Source organism: Saccostrea echinata, unplaced genomic scaffold (assembly GCF_033153115.1).
Source record: "Saccostrea echinata isolate AGI-Se365-2 ecotype Australia unplaced genomic scaffold, CSIRO_AGI_Sech_v1 ptg000010l, whole genome shotgun sequence".
NCBI classification, from domain to species: Eukaryota; Metazoa; Mollusca; class Bivalvia; order Ostreida; family Ostreidae; genus Saccostrea; species Saccostrea echinata.
The window spans coordinates 3,570,653-3,589,183 of record NW_026889759.1 but is presented as its reverse complement, the minus strand read 5'-3'; the positions used below and the strand labels follow the sequence as shown (position 1 = coordinate 3,589,183).

At 32.2% G+C, this 18,531-nt stretch overlaps 1 protein-coding gene across 1 annotated transcript; it reads left to right on the top strand.

Moving 5' to 3' along the window:
- Positions 1–1,125: 1,125 nt before the first annotated feature.
- On the top strand, positions 1,126–18,377 carry LOC133184603 (QRFP-like peptide receptor). Its single transcript, XM_061319691.1, has 6 exons — positions 1,126–1,467; positions 9,454–9,575; positions 13,736–13,859; positions 15,366–15,559; positions 15,806–15,911; positions 17,715–18,377. The coding sequence occupies exons 1-6, from the start codon at positions 1,162–1,164 to the stop codon at positions 18,096–18,098; spliced, it is 1,236 nt and encodes a 411-aa protein (XP_061175675.1). The 5' UTR covers positions 1,126–1,161; the 3' UTR covers positions 18,099–18,377.
- Positions 18,378–18,531: the final 154 nt, after the last annotated feature.

Genomic DNA, 18,531 nt, shown 5'->3' with positions numbered 1-18,531 from the left:
AAAATATTTGAAAATATAAATATTTTTTCTTAATTTATATTTTTCATATAATATATACAATTCAGCACATTTCAAGCAATTTTCAAAATATGACTTTTGTGGAGGCAAAAATATGCATATAGCGCATATAGTTCTTTATTGATGTATCTCAACCGGTTTTAATTTTATGACGCTAGTCCACGAAGTTTTTGATAACCCCTCGTACATGCAATTTTAGATTGGGCAAGAATATTTGTCATTTCCTAAACCTTCAGAGTAGACATGGGGATCGGATTATCTGATACCGGATTAGGTAAATGCGTCTTCGTCATACTTTGCCTTTTTTCCTTATTCAATAATGTTAATTCCTCCTTTTGAGAGAGGTTAAAAAATAATTCGTGGCAGTGATATCAAGGTTGTACTGCATTCATTTGAATGAACATTTTAAAGTTTATCTAGGGTCTCAGTAGCCTAGTGGTAGGGTAATCGCTTCGTGATCAAGAGGTACCAGGTGCGATTTTCGTTCGCGGTGCCGTGTCAAACCTGAGACGTTAAAATAAATAGTGACTATTACTAGAAATGAAACAACGGGTATTTTGGTCGAGACTTTAAAAACCAGGTTCCATTTAAACGGTAGGCGTTGGCAAGACAAGGAACCCGCACCGCTCGATAGGCGTGAGTGACGAGGTAAAGGTCTAAATTTGAAGCCCTTCACCGGTATATGGTGAGTTTCATACGAGGGAAAAATTCTCGAAAGGTACGTAAAACAATAATCAATCAATCAAAGTTTATCAACGGTACGCAGGAAATTAGTTCGTTGCCAATACATGAAGAAGTAATCATTTGGTCAGACTTTAATATAGTGAGCATCACGGACTTGAACATTTCTTAATATAAAGTGAAACTTTTTTCTTAATCGGATTTCGTCGATGAGTTCTAATGAAAGCATAGAGCCTCTTTAGCTATAACTGAAACCATTGAGTCCAAATTGGGAAAATGAAATGAGAGAAGTGTAGGAAAATCTCTGCCACTCATTTCTGTGCAAGAGAGATCTAAAAGTAATCAATATGACTTACAGCTTCATTCCATAAACTTCGGTTTAGTGTCTACAGGACTTTTACTTGTAAAAAGTCAATTTTTCAAAGCGAAAAATTTTCCTACATCGTCAAAGAATGTTTGAAAATGACATTTGAGTCATTCACATTAAATAATAGCACAATGACTGAAAATATCACAGAGGAGGACCATTATTTTGATCTGTACTCAGATTACCACTATAACTATGAAGATTCACATACTCTTCCCTTGGAGGAATTAATACCGGTCACCGTGGCTTATGGTTTGACACTGGTAATAGGAATCACGGGAAATATTTTGGTCATTGCGTCCGTGATAAGATTCCGGAAGCTCCATAGTGTGACCAATGTCTTTTTGCTTAGTTTGGCTTCCGCGGATTTGCTTTTGGTAACCATCTGTGTTCCCGTCAAGGTAATGGAACTATTATTTAAATATATTATTAGTTATCATATTCTGTAAATCATTATGGAATTATGTATGATACTATTATCGATGCAAAACGTTTCTTCTATATTTAAAAAAAAAAACAAAACAAAAAACAAAACAAAAAAAAACTTTCTACAGAGGTTAACTATAAAAAATATACAATCTTTTTATTGATAAGTGATTTCGACAAATGGCGTTTCCATGTCTAAAAATAAAAATTTCTATGAAATTCTTTAACAATTCTCCTACAGATTAAGTCCATTTTCAATTCTACTTGGTACAAAAGTAGACTAAACTAAGAGATATCTTTCTTTATTTTTTTTAAATAATATATTTATTTTCAATAACATACAACAAAATATCGAGGCAAAACTTCCGCAGAAGCCCTCTGTATATACCTCACCCGGGGTGCCAGGAGCGTACATGTGAAAACTGTGCTTCTTTACAAAAAATCGTCGAATAACTCATATTAAAGATATTATTTTTATATGTGGAAAGAATAGTCTTTAACGCTGTATAGTTTTCAGATTGATTCAGAAATTCAAAAGTAAAAAAGGAGAGTTAAAATACAAAAGTCAAACTGGTCGATTGAAATTTGTAGGGACAAAAAAAATTATCGATGCTATGTGCAATATGATATCTGAAAAATGTCAGATTTACATCAAAAGACATTACTAAGACACTAAGCATTTCATCATCACAACATTTTATAGAATTCTGATAGCGGAAAAGAAAATAATAATATTTCTATCCGATAAGTGCCTTATTTTCTGAAAATTGCCTAAGATTGATTGTGTGTGTTGTTTTACGTCCCGTTCGAGAATTTTCACTCATATAGAGACGTCACCATATACCGGTGAAGGGCTTCAAATTTAGACTTTTACTCGGCACACAGGGCCATTGAGCAGTGAGGGTTCTTTATCGTGCCAACGTCTACCGTGAGACCATGGGGCCTCGGTTTTTAAGATCTCATCCGAAGGACCCGCAACTTTCACTCCAATGTGCCGAGCGCTTGGCGAAGGAACAGTTGCTACCTATTTTTATCGACTTAGGTCAGTCGCGGCAGTGATTCAAACACACGACCTTCCGATCACGGAGCGAGCGCTGAAAATTGCCTAAGAGAAAACACTCATTAAATGTACCAACGGTCTATTTAAAAACAAATATTTTAACAAAATAGAAGATTTGTTAAATTTGCGTGATGGATGACGAAATATGGGTGCACTTTTTATAGACAAAAAGGAAGATAAATAATAAAATGTGAAATCAGAAAAAAAATATCGTTCTTATCATAATATTAAGAGAAACAAGGGCTCTAAGTATGTTTTATTAGTTTTCATTTTTTTTTCAAGAGGTCCAGTAAAACATGTACATACACCCAAAGGAAGGACAATCAATGGTAACTTTCATGTTCAAATTGTACTGAGGAAAGATAAACAGATTTTCTGCAAAGGAAGTCCAAATACCACCCCACGCTAATATTCTTGCACCTGACAACGTTGCTGCAAATAAGCATAGAGAAATAAATGAAATTCTGAAGAAAAAAAAGTTTACAAAGCTTTGTCATCCCCCATATTCGCTAGATCTCAGCCATTATGAGATCTTTTTATTCCAAAAACGCATGAAAACAATCAAAGGAAGATTGTACAATATTAGATATGTCATGGGAAGTGATATTTATCAGTGGCTTTGGGGCATCCCTAAAGATGAGTATGCTGAGGGTTTCTGGTTATGGGTACAAAGACTTAAGAAATGTTTAAAGGATAACAGGGAATGCTTTGAAGGATTGAAAATGTTTCGAATATGTCTTACGTACTTTTCTTACTTTAAGATGACCTATTGCATTATTCATTGAACGACCTTCGTATTTTTGCTTTTTTTGTATTATTCTTTTTCGACAAATAGATCTTTTGCAGCAAAATACTAGTAAGCAATATCTGAATTTCCTTATAAGCATTTTGACAGGAAAGATTAATTGACAATGAATATCATTTTAAATCGAATTAATGGCGAGTACTGAAGATGCAATATGGCTGAGTTTCAGCATATTAGTAGTCGTATTGAGTCACGAAGTGACAGGCCTTAGGCATGATAATGAGATTCGTTTATGAAGTCGTTAATCTCTGTCGTCTATTTTTACTTTGAAGCCATCCTTTCCCGACCTTTTGAAGTGATTGTTAATGATACTGACTATTACTTGGAGTATATAAAAAGATTGTAAATGATAATAAAAAAGAATTGGGGGGGGGGGGGAAGGAATTCTAAAGTTTTAGCTAGGAAACATATTACGTCTATTACTGTGAAATTACTAATTTTCGTTGGGGTTTAATTTTCGTTGTTTTCGAGGTTTGGAGAGACCCACGAATTTATGACCACCACGAAATGTAAATATTCATAAGCATTACTACTTAACATTTTCCAACCACGAAATCAAATCTCCACAAACCAATATTTTTTTCCTCAAACCTCGAAAATTTGACCCAACGAAAATATGTGTTTGTACAGTATTCAAACTATCTTAAAAATTCGATCTGTTTCTGAGAAGCATGGTTTGTTAAACACACTGAACTAACTATTCAGAATTTGAAACAAGCAATATGAAATTGGCGGAGAACTTATCTTTTATTTCGATCGATGTTCAAAAGAGTTTATAATAAAGGTCTCCTTGTAAAACAAATTTTCTTTAAAGTGATTCTGTTGTTCTTGAGAAGAATGATTAACCTTTTTTTCCCAAAAATACATAAATGTAGTCTTTTTTAGAACTCTTACTCCTACTATACTAACAGTGTAGTCATGGAGGAGTAAGCACCCCCCGCCGACTGGTCACACCCGCCTTGTGCTCCTTGTCATGATCGGGATAAACGGAAAAATCCATAGAGTAAATTATTCAGTGAGTAAATTATGGCCTAACAATTAGTATGAAAAATGTCAGTCAGCATTTGACCTAATGATAGGTTGTATTTGCTGCCAAGGTCATTGTATCAACATAATTGCAGATAAACTCTCTCATAACGGTAGGAATTTCTTGAAGGGGATATGGTTAGAATTCTGTTTTGTATCAGCTTCTATTTAAGAAAACTTGTAGCTAGATTTTTAAATATTGTGCGATTGAAAAATAATATTGAACAACCAAAGTTGTTTTGGGGAAAAAAATCACAATAGAAATAATACTAAAAGATGTACAAAAAAGTATATTTTGTAATTTGATTTTTTACCATTGCTCGTATTTTTGGCTATTAACAAGATTACTTTCAACTATATTCTTTGCTCTAATTAGGGACAAACCCAATAGTTTCCGGATGTTTGTTAATAATGTTTCATTTTATTTTGCATAATCATCACGCCATCACCGACATTAAACTTTATCAGGACTCTGTCTTGTAATTAAGGTATTGCTTTCACACTCCAAGGATATTCAAACTCTGCTGGAAGCATAAAAGAGATGAAACATATCTATGATACATGCGCTGATAATCCTTTGTGTGTTTGAAGCATACAAATTAAAAATAAACTGGACAGAACAAACGGTGACATTTATTTGATAATGTTTTTTATTAAGTGTTGAATGTACCTGTCAGTCATTCGATGAAATGGCTTCTTTGAATGTAAAATGATGCTTTGATTTATTTGTTTGTGAAAAACAAATTTCACTGAGCATTGTGCATGAAAACTTTTATAATAAACGTTATAACTAAAAAAAATCTTGTTTAGAAAACACCATGTCAGGGAAAGTGTTATCCAACAATTGATCGTAGATCAGAAAAACAGCAGTAATAAAACTTTCTGCATTTATGTGTCAAGAGCGAAAATGATTTAGCTAGAACTCCAACACAGCATTCATTTTGAAAAAAAAGTTCAAAGACAGACGGCCGAAAAAAGTCAAACAAGAAAAATGCATTAAATCTTTATTTTCATCAATTTTCAGAGCGAGTTAATATGTTTTAATGATGTTTAGCATTTAGTATTTAACATTTTGTAGACTGACATTTGTGAAGGAGTAATTTGGACAAAAATATTATTGTGTTTGATTTTCTTGGCTGGTCAGTTCAAGGTCAAAAACTGAATTATCAATATGTAGGAGATTATCTTGGATCCTTTCTGAATTTTATATGACACAGTACAACAATTTTCCAATATCTTGCTTTGTTTTTCATTTTATGAAACCAAAATGTCAGCATATGGATGGTAAACTTGTTAAGGAGGCTGGGGGGGGGGTCAACAAATTAACCATCAGATATAACTTAATTTTTTAGATATGATATCTTAAGCTGTCAACTATCATTTTGCAAACAAAAATTTCATACATTTTAGTTTTAAAATTTGATCATTTTTGTATATCTTTATATAGAGCTCTTCTTCTAAAGGAGATCAATATAGTCTGAAAATGGCCACAACCACCCAGCCCTCTTAAAACAATCAAATTAAGATAATTTGCTATCTTATTTGCAAAATATTACAATGAAATATCAAGATAATGAACAGTAATCATTCTCAAAAGTCCAAATAACTAACATAGAGTAAGAGCAGCGCAATCACGGACCTCTGAAAACCTCAGAGTTGGGATCATGTGCCATGAAGGAGTAAACATTCCCTGTCGACTTGTCACGCACATCGTGACCCCTTTGTCTTGACTGGGTGAACGGATAAATTCGTAGTCAGTTCAGTATGGAAATAATGACCTAACGATTTGTATTAAAAGCGTCAGTCAATATTCAACCTAACGACAGGCTGTATTTGCAAACGTTATTGTATCGACCGAGGAAATTTGCGAAAAGTTGGCTTTAAACGAGATTGTAACGTCAACTTATTTGTAAGTAGTTTACATTGGTCTAGGAATTTATCGTACGCAGAACATGCTCTTGTGTGTTGAATCAACTGGGAGAAATAAATATCAAATGCAGGTGATAAATTATATTGCTACATAAATAAGGAAAGTCGACCGAAGAAATTTGCGAAAAGTTGGCTTTAAACGAGATTGTAACGTCAACTTATTTGTAAGTAGTTTACATTGGTCTAGGAATTTATCGTACGCAGAACATGCTCTTGCGTGTTGAATCAACTGGGAGAAATAGATATCAAATGCAGGTGATAAATTATACTGCTACATAAATAAGGAAAGTTTTACGGAAGAAGAGTTGAAGTCATCACGTTTACATGCTATAAAAAAATTAGTTCTTAGTTTGCCATTAATATATTTCTCTAGTAAAACATCCAAATATGAAGCACACGTCAGACTTTGTGGTGTTTTAATTTAGATTTCTGTTGGATATATCAAATCAAAGTATGAAGAAAAATATTTTTATATATTAAATGCCATCGATATATCTAAATGTCGAGTTGAAGGTTACATCAAGAGACCCATTCTTTTCATGTAGAAGGTTTTGAATGAATTCTGCCTCATAAGAATAGAATAAAAACAGGTCTGCTAATAAAGGGGCACAATATGAAGTCGTGGGAACTCCAACAGTTTGTTGGAAGACCTAGTATCCAAAGACTATATCTAGATATTTTCAATGAGAAACTCTAGTATCTTTTTAATATCAACTTCAGAGTACTTATGTGTTAGATATGGATGATTTTAACACAGTAATTTTGTAGAAGACCACAAAAAAGATATAAAAATTCCGAATTCCATTTTTATTGAAGAAGCGACTGACTATGATGTCAAAAAAAAAAAACCTGGTCTGTAATTTATCATGAGGAGTAGTTGAATAAAAAGTTGAAAAGTCATGCTTTGATGCTATTGATTTTGGGAAAATTTTGTGATTTCAAATTTTCTTTAAGTTGTTTTAGTGTCCACATTTGATTTAACACCACATCTGGTATACGCTTTTTTGCAGCACTGCACAAGTTTCTCATTCACTGTTGTGAATATTTTCTTGAGGAGTAAAGAAAGAGACTTGGATGAACATTTACTAGATTCCGCTGTGTTTCTTTGTTTGTAAGGATTTTTATGAAGTTTTGGAATCCAGTACAGGATTGGGAATTCAAATTTAATTTGGTTGTTGGGAATATTAAAAATATTTAAACTAACGTGATTTTAGCGAATTTTCCCTTGAAAGGTAACTACTAGTAACGATTACCACTGATAGAATTAAAACCTGGTCTTCCAATACACAATTGTAATAATTAGCCTTACAAACAAAGAATATGTTGTTGAATGCTTTTTCAGCTTGAATCAGCGGCATACTGATTATGTGATCTTTTTAATTCTTAAGTCACTTCTGAATTACTGAGGACAGAAGGATAGATTATGCTCATTTTACTACTCAACATTTTAATACAAAATTTCAATACCCATATTGTACTCTTTACCCAGTCGGACAATGTCAAAATATTCTCCTCCATTTTTTGACCCATCGTCTAGCATAATCATTGACAAAATTCATAATACTTATGAGATTTTGTCGCCAATTGTAATAACGAGGGTCCATTAATTTTGGACCCAATATATGGGCGACTGTTGTATTCACATCACCAGTAATAACGTGCCCAGCAGGACAATGGTTGAAAAAGAAGAACATGCACATATTGGAGAATTTTGTATCAAATGGTCGATATCAAGGCATTGTAGAGGGGCTTTTGCGGACTTCAACTTGACATGATCTGGAATCCAAGACTAGACCTTCTTGTTATTAAGAATATAACTAATGTTTACGGCTTCAATTCCTTTTTTGCAAATTTCAGTTTAAGAAACCAGTGAACTACTTCAGGATTATTATCTCATAAAGTGTGGTGGTTTAAAAAACTTATGTTGGGCATTATCAATTATCACCATACTATTCAAGCCTGAAGCTTGCTGGTTTTGAAGAATCCTAGTGTTTCTCAAAATTAGATGTCATTGATTTGTTTTGTACATAATTCATTTAAACAACTTGATCCATTGAATGAAAATAAGAACTGGCATATGAGAAATCACACCACCAAACCTCCTTATGTATTTTATAGCCAATAAATTATATTAGACCATTTCGAGTATTCCCAAATATGTTTGACCTGATATAATGATTTTACATCTACATCAACTGAATATTTTTTGCTTTTATTTTTTTTATGAAAACTTCATTGCTGTTTTTTAATCTTATAATAATATTATTATTTTTTAGCAATAATGATAATTGACTTCTAAACTAGTTAGACTTTTTTTTCAAAACCGTCTATAAATCCAAATATTAAAGAAGTATCAAAGGCCATCTGTTTCATGGGTTTACCATCTATGCAACGTGCAGATAAATATTTTACAGTTATTTTATGATCATGAGGGAAATATGAAGTTTTATTCAGCCAAGAAAAATTGTATTTCCCTAGGACTTCGGTCGAGTGAAATATGATTTTTCTTGTCTGAATAAAACTCAAATTTGACACCGCTCTCCAATTTGCCTCAGTTGAAAAAAAAGTATCTAAATCTCTTTTCTGCAGGTTTTGTACTTTTGTAAGTGTACTTGGAGTCTCTTCCCTTCAGTAAATAGGATACTTTTAACTGTGGAACCCACTAAGGGCGGACACGGTAGCATTTTACTTCTTCTAGATATTCGCGACCAAGGATAATATTTCATCCAGGATATGCTCGATTTTTAAGTTTCTCAGTCACATGAGAATCTAGACCAATTAGGTGACGCGTTTGATAGAATCATTATGATATATTATAATATATTATAATAGGTATTAAAAAACATACCGCATGTGAATGATTTAACGAAAGACATAAAATACATAATAAAATGCCTTTCTTTGCTGTGTTATACGGAGTACATATAATGATTGCAATCATTGCAGATTTTTTAAACATAACCTGCTACATGTAACATGGGTTATTAATTTTTTCTGCAATGTTTCAATCGTTTTATCCCGTATAACATACAGGATAACAAAGAGAGGATTTTATTGTTAAAACAATAATATACATGTAGCTCCAGATTGAATCTCGTACAAAGCATCTGAATTTGCTTTTGAATTCTCTTTTTTTTTCAGTGCATAGCTTTCTTTACTTATTCCTGGAGACTTGGAGAGTTTCTTTGCAAGTTTGTGAACTATCTTCAGAATTTGTCTATAATCTGCTCCGTTATGACACTGACAGGATTGAGCCTAGAAAGGTAAATATTGTTTTTTTTATTGTAAAATTAACAATCACTTCAGCACATCGACCAGTGAAAGTCTAAATCAACTTTAAATGAAACATTTTTAGAAAGTCTTAAGTGAATATTAATTTCTACTTTGTGTGTAAAAGAAGTAAATCCCATCACATAATGCAGTATATTTTAAAAGTACAATTTTTGTTTTGAATGAGAATTCAGAATTGGGTTACGCACAAGTGTTTGGATTCTTTCCAAGATAATATGCATGATACCATATATATATATATATATATATATATATATATATATATATATATATATATATATATATATATATATATATATATATATATATGGTATTATACATATTCATACTGATGAAGAACCCATCAAACACAGAAAAACAGGCGAGAACGGAAGCAACATCAAGTCACAAATCAATGGAGAATATAACTATGCACCCGGTACAATTCATTCAATATTTTGTATCAACACGCGCACACACTACTTTGCAATGATTCAATACGTGTTCTTAGTTAAATTACTGTAAACTACAATAAGAATCTTGAGTTATGCCTACATTGCAGTTTCCAACGACAAAAGATATTTCGTTATTTAAAAAACCACGTAATTACAGTATTACTTAAAAATCGTTCAAATTGAAATAGAAAACTGAGTTAACAATAAATAAGATGAATCGATATGAGTGTAAACAGTAAAAAAGACACCTTTTCTCTCTTTCCTTCAAGATCAATATTCCCACCTCTGTAAAAATAAAGTTCGAGTATTTTAACCAAACCGAAGATGCACATACTGTAAGAAATAACAAACCAAATGGGTGTTTATATGTTGTTGGCAAATCACACTCCACGCATCAATTATGCAATTTCCTGTCTTCTTTTATTGCAAACTTTGAGTTAATAAAAACGACTATTACTTTACTGTATCCTAATGCGTTTCTCAACAGGATGATATAAATAGCTTCATTATGGTAATTCGTCACAAATTTTGTTCTTCTATCGATATGCCATCAAAACATTGTTCTGCCAAGGTCGAAGTTTTGAAGTCAATCAACTTTGCTTTCTAAAATTGAAAAATATCATTAGGTGATATTCTCCTATGTTCGCGTATAACCATTTGTGAGTAATTTCATTTCAAGAAGCGCATTCCAAGAGTCTGATATTTTATGACTTATTAGGAGTATTATAAAGTAATTATTTTACGGAAGCGTAAAGGTCTCTACATTTGTTGTGTTATATTTTTGTACATTATCTTACTTTTTATTGTCTTATCAACATGTAATCTGTGATGACTTCTTATTTTCATTTATTTGTTGTATTGTATCAGGGTATTTTCACTTAATATAACGCGTCTTTTAATGGTTGATAGATTTTATTGCTTAAAGTTATATTGACTTAACAAAATATTGATTTGAAAAATATTGATTTTGATTTAAAGATTTCGATGAAGATATCTCTTTAGACAACAATGAAAATATATGTATAATAGTTAAATCGATATAAATATGCTAGTATTTCTAATGGAAAATATTGTTCTCGAATTAACTACTCGGGCGCGGGAATTTTAATGAAACGTCATATTACTAGGATTTAATGACGTCATATATACAATGTGTAAAGTGTCAAATATTTGTCATATAATAATGGAGAAAAACTTATTGAAGAAGGTGGTGAAGGGGTGGGGGAGCATGATCAGTTAGATTGTCCCGAATGAAGCAAATATTAATTTTCATCATTCTAATTAATAAGAAATTAAATATATGCAAGTCTAGTATAATTTCTTTTATTAATAAAATCATCAATCTCTCTCCGAAATAAAAATTATGTACTTGCAAAGTATGCATAATAAATATTGTTATGAGTAAGATAATTAACGACATGTGCCCCCTTCCCCATAGTTTCAATCAGTGTTCCATTCATAAATACATTTAGTACTAGTCCTATTCTTGAATGAATCGAAAGTAACAATATTACAAAAGTGACTCTTTTGATCTTGTGGTAAACATATGATCTACCACATACACGTGAACCTCAACAGTATTGAACCCCACACCCCACCCCCGAACTCAAAAAAGTATAAGCAGTGAATCATGATTGAATGAATATCAGATAAAATGTAACTGTCTGCATTTCAGATCTAATATCATGTATATTAAATATCTCGCCTCGATCAATATCTAAAAATCAAATTTTTTTTTTAAGTCGATATAACTTACAGCAATAAAATCAATCAAATAAAAGAAGGTACCTTAAATTATGAAAAAAAAAACCTTTTTACAATTCAAAATATTTGTATAAATAAAGAGTTATAACACTTTATATTTAGATAAGACAATGTACAAATTATAGCACAACAAGTATAGAGACCTTTACGCTTCCGTATTATTTAGATGAAAATAAATCACCTAAACATTTTCATAAAAAAATTGTTATTAGCTAACCGGAGAAAAAGGCCGAAACAAAGGATCTAGGCCTGTCATTTAATAACTGATTACACCTGCATCGTTCATCATATTTTGTACAGTTCATTACGACTTTCTTTGATAATATTAATATTTCGAAATGAAAATCAGGGAGAAAAATACATCATCTGTGGTTTTCTTATCTTTAACAATTATATATTGATTGCCGTAACAATTCAACGTGCCCCGTTAAAATATTCATAAGACCTCCCCTCCTTCCACCAAGTCTTTCAAGCTGCACTTCACGTAACTGCTATTAAAAAGCAATGTTAAGGTTGATTGGTATTATTAGTATCGTTCTTAGACACCCAGAATTTTTATACATTATTTCCATCACATTTGATGTTATATTGATTTAAACTAATCTCAAACAAAAATGTAACTGTAAATTGCATATCAAAAGAACTTTAAAATTACTGAAATATATAAAATTAGGTTACAAGACTACACGTTCGAAATTCAAGACAGGCTGTACTAAAATTTTCCAGAGAACAACCACACAAAAATTTAAATAGTTTTACTACATGTATATTGCTTTACAAAAGTGTTGTTATTTGGAAATATAGAGATCAATTTAATAATTATTTAATATTTTATAGGCGACTGAAAATTTGACTTAAGTCTAAGTCTGTTTCATGATCCTGGAGCCAGTTCTCTACCTAATATTTCAGTCGCCCGCGTGGCGCAGTGGTTAGAGCGTTCGTTCTAGAGTCGAAGAGTAAGGAGTTGATCCTTATGTCGCGGGTTCGAATTCCACTGTGGGACATGAAGACCGGTCCTTCGGATGAGACCGTATAAACCGAGGTCCCATGTCGCAGTAGGTGCTGGCACGAAAAAGATCCCGCACTGCTCAATGGCCCAGAGTGCCGAGTATAGGTCAAAATTTGTAGCTCTGCACCGGGAAGTGGTGGCGTCTCTATATGAATGAAAAATTCTCGAGAGGGACGTTAAACAATAAACAAACAAACAAACAAACAAAAACCTAATATTTCAAGTTTGGTAAGCCATTCATTATGAAACAAGAAAACAGAATGTCACAAATTTTGGTCACGTTCTAATTGACCTTGCTTTCTCACCTTACACTTCCAGCAGCAATTTAATATCCTTAAGGAAATTATCATGGTGGCAAATTTCTCTCACTACTTGTCAGATGTTTCAGAAGTCGACTTGTCAGATCCCCAATATGTCGACTTGTCAGATGTTTATATGTCAACTGTCAGATCTTTATATCGACTTAATAGATAATAATCATCAGCACTAGGAACTCATAATATTGTTATAAAAAAATAACTTATGGTACTTACTGTCAGTTGTCATCACTATATCTGACAAATTGATATATATGACCAAAAAGTAAGCATAATTATCTGACATATCGACATTATTTTTTGACAAATCATCTTAATTTTCCTTCAAGTCAACAACTTGACATTCAGACAAGTCGTCGTAATTATCTGACAAGTCGATATGATAAGCTAAAGTCGACTTGCCGGATGTTATATCGACTTGTCCTATAATGATATCGACTTGCGTAATCTTATGTCAACTTCTCAGAAAATTCTGTTTACTTGTCAGATGCTATGTCAACTCTGTAAGTCATTTTATTGACCAACGGAGTGTAACAGCACTGATTGACTTCGTAAATTTTCACAGATGTCTTTGTACATGACTTAAATACCGGTATTTACCTTTTCAGATATTATGCTATTCTGCATCCAATAAAGTCTAAGTATGTTTGTACAATAAGCTTAGCCAGACGAAGTGTCCTCTGCATTTGGATTCTGAGCATCATAATGGCAACACCAACTCTGGCAGGCCAGGTAAAATATATAGATTAGTTATATAACAAAATTCATTTATTTTAGCAATTTACTTAAGAGAATTACTTTTATATTCTGTTTACATTCTTAATGGAAAAAAATAAAGGACAAAAGAACGATTCTTAGCGTTGGACAAAGAACCATTACTCTCTTCACTCTTCTTACGAAGATTTCGCTTTGGAGCACAGCATCTTTTTGCTGTGAATTTTTTTTAAGTATAGCATGTAGTTGAAAATTAGCTTTGAAAATTTTCATCCATTAAAAAACTGAGGTGTAATTGAGATTGATAATGGTTTTCTTAGAATGAAAATTCTCAATACTACCCTCAGCTTGTTTCATTATGATGTCAAAGAATATAAAATATGTGAAAATGAAGACACAGTTCAATTTTTTTAAAAAAAAAGAAGTTATATTGGACATTTTACAATGAAAAGTGATTTTTTTTTCAATGAATTGTATGCGCATTCATTTGTTGCATGTGATATTTCTTGAAAAAAAAAAAAACTTTGTCAATTGATGTTTCTCATTGCAAGATTATATCATCCTGAAGGAATTGGTTTCTGTTCTCAGATGATAAAAAGTTGTTTTTCAAACCTGTATCGACCAATTAAATTCGAATTATATACCTAAAAATATAATAAATAAAGAAAATATTCTTGTAAAATTGTTTAATCTGATAGGTCAAGAAATAGTTAATACAAAAGAATTAAAACACGCCTTCATGAGTGGCAGAACATAGTAACTATCATCATTTCTTGACGACGGGTGGTATTAAAAATCGTTGACTGAGCAGAATATATGCGCATACGACTTGCCTTGATGGTTTGTAATAATATAATTTTATGTAAATTAGTTTTTTTAAAACCATATTTTATTTGAGAATGACAAGCTGAAAATATAGGCAAGTAGTACAAAAAATTAGTTGAATCTTGATTCGTCGATAAAAAACATCAACTACCCACTAAACGATGAAACCACACTCTCCAGCGTAATAGAATGTAGCAACAGTCAACATTACTTGACAACGGGTGATATTCCAAAAAATGTTGACTGCGCAGAATTTATGCGCGCACGGTCCATTGTTCACATATTTGTACAGAACATTCAGTATTATTTCAATAATGCATTTAGTTGAGGGTAACATTGAAAATTTTCATCTCTCGGAAACCGTAATCAACCATGGCTACAGCTCTGTTATCAATATTTTTCCTGGGTTGAAAAGTGTTATTGCTACCCACTATTACATGCATATTCATAAACACAGTATATTGTGGTATTTACTGAAAAGTTGACATATGATTAGATAAAGAAATAAATAAATTTTTTGTCTCATTTTGATACATATACATACTGTGATAATGTTTATTCATTCTGTATTTAAAAAAAAATGTATTGTAAACTTGCGTATACAACATTGGAAATTTCACCCAAACAAAACATTGCTGACTGTGGCAAATTTCGCTAGCATGCAATATCTATGTAATATTCCTGTCATGGTTTTATTAGACTCACAAGACGGTAGGCACATACCGGAATGCCCATTGGTGCATCTTGGAGTGGAACAATTCCCTTGTACAGAGGCTATATGGTACCTACATGTTCATGATCATCCTGTTGGTTCCTTTCCTAATTGTCAGCTACGCTTACACTAGCATCTGCAGAAAACTATGGAAAATGGACAAACGTGACCGCAATTTAGGGTACACTATATTTTTTATTTATATATATTTTTAAAGACTGCACATATTTGCACATGTGTGAGCATTTATTTTACAATTTAAAACATTGAAATGCATCTACAAAATAGTAGTTTAGAGATTCTTCATATACTTTGTAGTAAAATTAATTTTATTTTAAAAAATGCTGTCGGAATCATTAAATTTCTAAAATATTATGAAGATTAAAATCCGCAGGAGCATTATAATTCACACATTTAGCACTTTCAGAGACAAACAAGAGGTTGTCCAACTTCGACGAGTGTTATCAAGACGGGACAAAAAAATCATCAACCAAAGAGGGACTAATGGCGATGACAATAATACCAGGAAGCAGGTACAGTGTAGTCTGCACGTGGAGGGAGTCTTTAAAAAGTCGATCATGTCCACTATAATTGCAAAAAGACTAATATAAAAAAAAAACAATTCTGTAACTTCTTTGTTAATAAAGATATCATTTTTGGAAAAGTTTATTTACACTCTATCTTAATGTTATAGAAATATAATATTTTTATCTAATATATTAATATATTATCTTATATACTTGTTGGAAAATATGAAGATTTTGGTCTTATTCGTAAGATCCACGAGATCTTCTTAACCAAGATATCAGTATATTGAATGATATACGAATATGAGGGTCGTTCAATAAATAATGCAACAAACAGTATATCATGGTAAATGTAGATTGTCTAATTTTATTTTGTCACAGTTGAAACGTTCAATTGAAGAGCTCCTAATTACAGAAAACCCCAAGAATTTTCCTATTATCCTTGCAAAGAAATTCACTTTTAAAGTAAGCATGGTCGCTACACTGAGCTGAAACTGTTTAAAATGATCTCTACCAAGAAGATGAAAATGGAAGCGTATGTGAAAACTGTGCTTCTTTACATAAATCGCCGAAGAACTCATATTAAAGATATGATTTTTATATGTGGAAGGAATAGTTTTTAATGCTGTATAGTTTTCAGATTGATTCAGAAATTAAAAAGTAAAAAAAGGAGATTTAAAATATAACAGTCAAATTGGTCGATTGAGATTTGTAGGGACACCAAAAATTATCGATGCTATGTGCAACATGATATCTGAAAATGTCAGATTTACATCGAAAGACTTTGCTAAGACACTAAGCATTTCATCATCACAGCATTTTATAGAATTCTGATAACAGAATGAATATAATTATATTTCTATCAGATAAGTACCTTATTTTCTAAAAATTTCCTAAGAGAAAACACACATTAAATGTGCCAACGGTCTAATTAAAAACAAATATTTTAAAAAACAGAAGATTTGTAAATTTGCGTGATGAATGACAAAACATGGTTGCATTTTTTATAGACAAAAAGGAAGATCAATAATAAAATGTGGAATCAAGAAAAAGCTATCGTTAATATTATTGTAAAGAGAAACAAGGGCTCCAAGCATGTTTTATTAGTTTTCATTTTTTTTTTCAAGAGGTCCAGTAAAACATGTAGATACACTCAAAGGAAGAACCATTAATGGTAACTTTTATGTTCAAATTGCACTGAGGAAAGGTAAACAGACTTCCTGCAAAGAAAGTCCAAATACCGCCCCAGGGTAATTTTCTTGCACGTGGCAACGCTGCTGCAAATTAGCACAGAAAAATAAATGAAATTCTGAAAAAAGAAGGGTTACAGAGCTTTGCCATCCCCTATGTTCGCTAGATCTCAGCCTTTGTGAGATCCTTTTATTCCAAAAACGCACAAAAACAATCGAAAAAAGATTGTACAATATTAGATATGTCATGGGAAATGATATTCATTAGTGTCTTTGGTGCATCCCTAAAGATGAGTATGATGAGGTACAACGACCTAAGCAATGTGGATAACAGGGAATGCTTTGAGGGATTGAAAATGTTTAGAATACGTATTACGTACCTTTCTTACCTTTAGATGACATATTGCATTATTCATTGAACTACCCTCGTTGCAAATCATTTCGATAAACATGAAGTCATAAAGATTTACACTCCTTTAAATTTTCAACTATAAAAAAATCTTAAGATCCCATTGTGCTCATTAGTTAAAAAATATTGAGACATAACATACCATAACTTTGGAATTAATTGAAGTACTGAGATCAGATTACTTGACTTTTATTTTTATTTTACATCTAGGTCGTGAAGATGCTTGTAACTATAATCCTCCTCTTCATGATATCATGGGGACCCATAACGACCAACAATCTCTTAGTATCCTTTGACATCTTAGACAACTTGCACATGGGAACGTTGAAGCATGTCCGTCAAGCGTTTTATGTTTTATCGTACTTTAATAGCTGTGTCAACCCTATTGTCTACGGGTTCATGTCCAAGAATTTTAGGAAGGCATTCATCATTGCGCTAGGGTTTATGTGTTTTGGTCGCAGACCGAGAAACCGATTTTGGGATGAGACTGTTGTGCGATTTTCTACAGATAATCGCTCTAGCAGCATTGTACAGGGTTATCCATATAGAGTCTCTAAGCAGTTCACGAGGGAACAGAATACCTTGGTACACTGAATGACGTCAAAGAAATTTCTCTTTGAAGTGTAATAAAGATAGACAAGTGTCAAGTACATAGAGATCAAGATGCCGAGGGACTACATTTGGTACTCTTTATGACCACAGTAAAAAAAAAAGTGGTCTGATATCCTATTTAAAAAAGAGCCAAGAAGGACAGCCGTCTTGAACCATTTCAAACTTCAAGCTGGACTTTTCTATATAAAGCAACTAAAGTAGTAGTCAGCGTATTGACGTTTTCTATTAAAATGAAGACTTATTGGTGAATTTTACCACTGATGAGCGATTAAAAAAGATTTTTTTTTGACTTTCAATCTTATTTTGTTCTATACAAATAAATGTTCTGTTAGTAGAGTTTTATTAAAATAAGTGGTTTGCACTTTTAGTCCATTTATCATGTGACAGATGTAACTTCATCTGATTTTCAGGGAAG